This window comes from Helobdella robusta (assembly GCF_000326865.2).
Source record: "Helobdella robusta unplaced genomic scaffold HELROscaffold_85, whole genome shotgun sequence".
Taxonomy (NCBI): domain Eukaryota; kingdom Metazoa; phylum Annelida; class Clitellata; order Rhynchobdellida; family Glossiphoniidae; genus Helobdella; species Helobdella robusta.
Genome location: NW_008705490.1, coordinates 191,175 through 193,674, shown reverse-complemented (window position 1 = coordinate 193,674; position 2,500 = coordinate 191,175). Strand labels below are relative to the sequence as shown.

At 35.1% G+C, this 2,500-nt stretch overlaps 1 protein-coding gene across 1 annotated transcript in view; it reads right to left on the bottom strand.

Moving 5' to 3' along the window:
• HELRODRAFT_194567 (hypothetical protein) overlaps positions 1-2,500 on the bottom strand; it is a gene marked incomplete at its 5' end in the record, with an annotated part of 3,932 nt that overhangs the window by 283 nt on the left and 1,149 nt on the right. The window contains 4 exons of the mRNA XM_009032626.1: positions 1-108; positions 272-411; positions 534-614; positions 1,080-1,158. The exon at positions 1-108 is cut by the window's left edge and continues 31 nt beyond it. Of these exons, the coding sequence (XP_009030874.1) occupies positions 22-108; positions 272-411; positions 534-614; positions 1,080-1,158 (387 nt within the window). The 3' untranslated portion in view covers positions 1-21. The remainder of the gene's footprint in view (positions 109-271; positions 412-533; positions 615-1,079; positions 1,159-2,500) is intronic.

Sequence of the window (2,500 nt, the reverse complement as noted above, 5' to 3'; positions counted from 1 at the left end):
CCTGGATCATCATCATCATCATCACCAGTTGTTCAGTCCTGGCTTGTTTAGAGTCATGAAATATATCTGACAAGCCGATCCGGCTGTTCGCATTGAAGAGAAGAAGACCTGGAGGTGGTGGTGGTGATGATGGTGGTGGTAATGATATTGATGATGATGAACGAGTGAATGCATGTGTGTGCGTATGTATGGAGAAGACAACAACAACAACAACAACAAAATCAACAACAACAAAATCAACAACAACATCAACAACAACAACAACGACAACCTTGTCATTTCTTTCACACAAGAATTTGAGCTTCTGGGCCTTGCGATGCATAAACACGCCATCCAGGTGGCCAGTTTCAGAAGCCCTTATCTCAATGGCCTTGTGACCCCAACCCATAATTTGTCCAGTTGATATGAAGGCTGTTCGTGGTGGTGGTGGTGTGGTGGTTACTCATTCCTTCGTTCATTCATTCGTTAATTCATTCATTCGTTCGTTCATTCGTTCATTCATTCATTCATTCCTCATCATCATCCTAACTGACCAACAGATGTTGGAGACTCTCCCCACTGCAATACCACATTCTTGGTCACTCTCCCACTCGTATCTACGTACACTCCTTCATCTGAGTGAATGAAGGAATTAAATAGTCGATGAATGAATGAATGAAGAAATAAGTGAATGAATGATTCAGCAAATAAATGAATGATTGTATGAATTGTTAAAGAGTGAACGAACGAACGAGTAACTGAGACGACGCAAACAATGGCTAATGAAGGAATTGAAAACCAAAAATGAATTAAAATTTAAAAGGATAAACGGATGGATGAATGGATGGAAAGAAAAATGAACGAAATGAAAAGATAGATAGATGGATGGATAGACAAATGAATTGATGGATGGAGAAAAACAAAGAAAAAAGAACACCCAAATAACTAAGTCAACCTTAGTTAATTATTCTTGAAAATTGCAACAATCAATCATCGCCATCATCACCATCACCGTCATCACCACCATCATAACCACAACTGCCATCATCATCATTATCATCATCATCATCGTCATCATCATCATCAGAGGATCGACTCACTGTCGTAGCAGAGCAACAATTGCATCCCCCCAGTGTTGGGAAGTATGACGATGGCCGTCGGGTCGATGGGGCCCTGAGTCTGCCGCGGGTGAATGAATGAATGGATGAATGAATGAATAATAAATGAATGAATGAATGGATAGATGGTTAGAGGAATTAATGATAGCATAGGAACTGATGAACTTAATACACGGAATGATGGACGAATGGATGGATTGATTCCAAGATTGACTGAACGGATGAATGATAAATAAACAAATGAATAAGTAGATGAATGAATGAATGAATGAATGGTCGGATGATAGACGGATAGAAAAATAATGAACGAATGACTTGATGAATAAACCAGTAGCACGAGATGTGGCTGGAAATAATTAAAATAGATGGATGGATGGATCGAGTCTAAAAAAAACTGGTGAAAGAAAGAAAGAATGAATGAATGAATAAATGAATGAATAATTAAATGAGTTAACAATGATGAAAACAGCTCCCAGAAAAAAAAATTTAAATGATTGATGGATGGATCGAGGAAAAATTGTAAAAAGTAAAAATATGGCAAGATGCTTCATTCTTATTATAACTAAGTTAATGAAAAAAGAATGAATGAATGAATGAATGAGTGAGTAAGTGAATGAGTGAAAAAATGAATGAATAAATAAATGTACGAACGAACGAACGAACAAATAAAAGAATTTTTCTAATGTTTAACCATAAAAAAAACAACAATAATAATAATAGGGGTATTATTAACAATCAGCAACCTTTCAAGATAATAATAATAATAATAATAATAATAACAACAACAATAATAATAAAAATAACAATAAAAATAATAAATAAATAAATAATAACAACAATATGAATGTAGAGAGGAATCAGGTTTGAGCGCATGCAATGATTACGATAACAAAATAACCATCACAACAACAACAACAACAAAAACAACAAAAACAACAACAAAAACAACAACAGCAACAATAATAATCAATTCAAATATAATTGAAACATTGTCGAGTTAAATTTTTTTTCCTCCTTCAAGAGTCGGAATAAAAAAACTAATTAACTTTCTCGAGTTGAACCATGCCGTGCACACACACATTCACACACCCGCACACACACACACACACACGCACACACGTGCAAACAAAACATTATGTATGTGAGTTAAATAAACAACCTAACAAGGCAGACAATCGAATACTAAATAAAATCAATTTCGAAACCAAATTTAAAGGTGATTTATGTTAAAAAATGGGAAGGTGCTCGAGCTAACTAATTAAAACAAAAAAACATTATCATCATCATTAACAACAACAACAACACTTTCATCATCATCAGCCGCACCAACAACAACATCATCATCAGCACCAACAACATCATCACCAGCACCAACAACATCATCACCAACACCAACATCATCA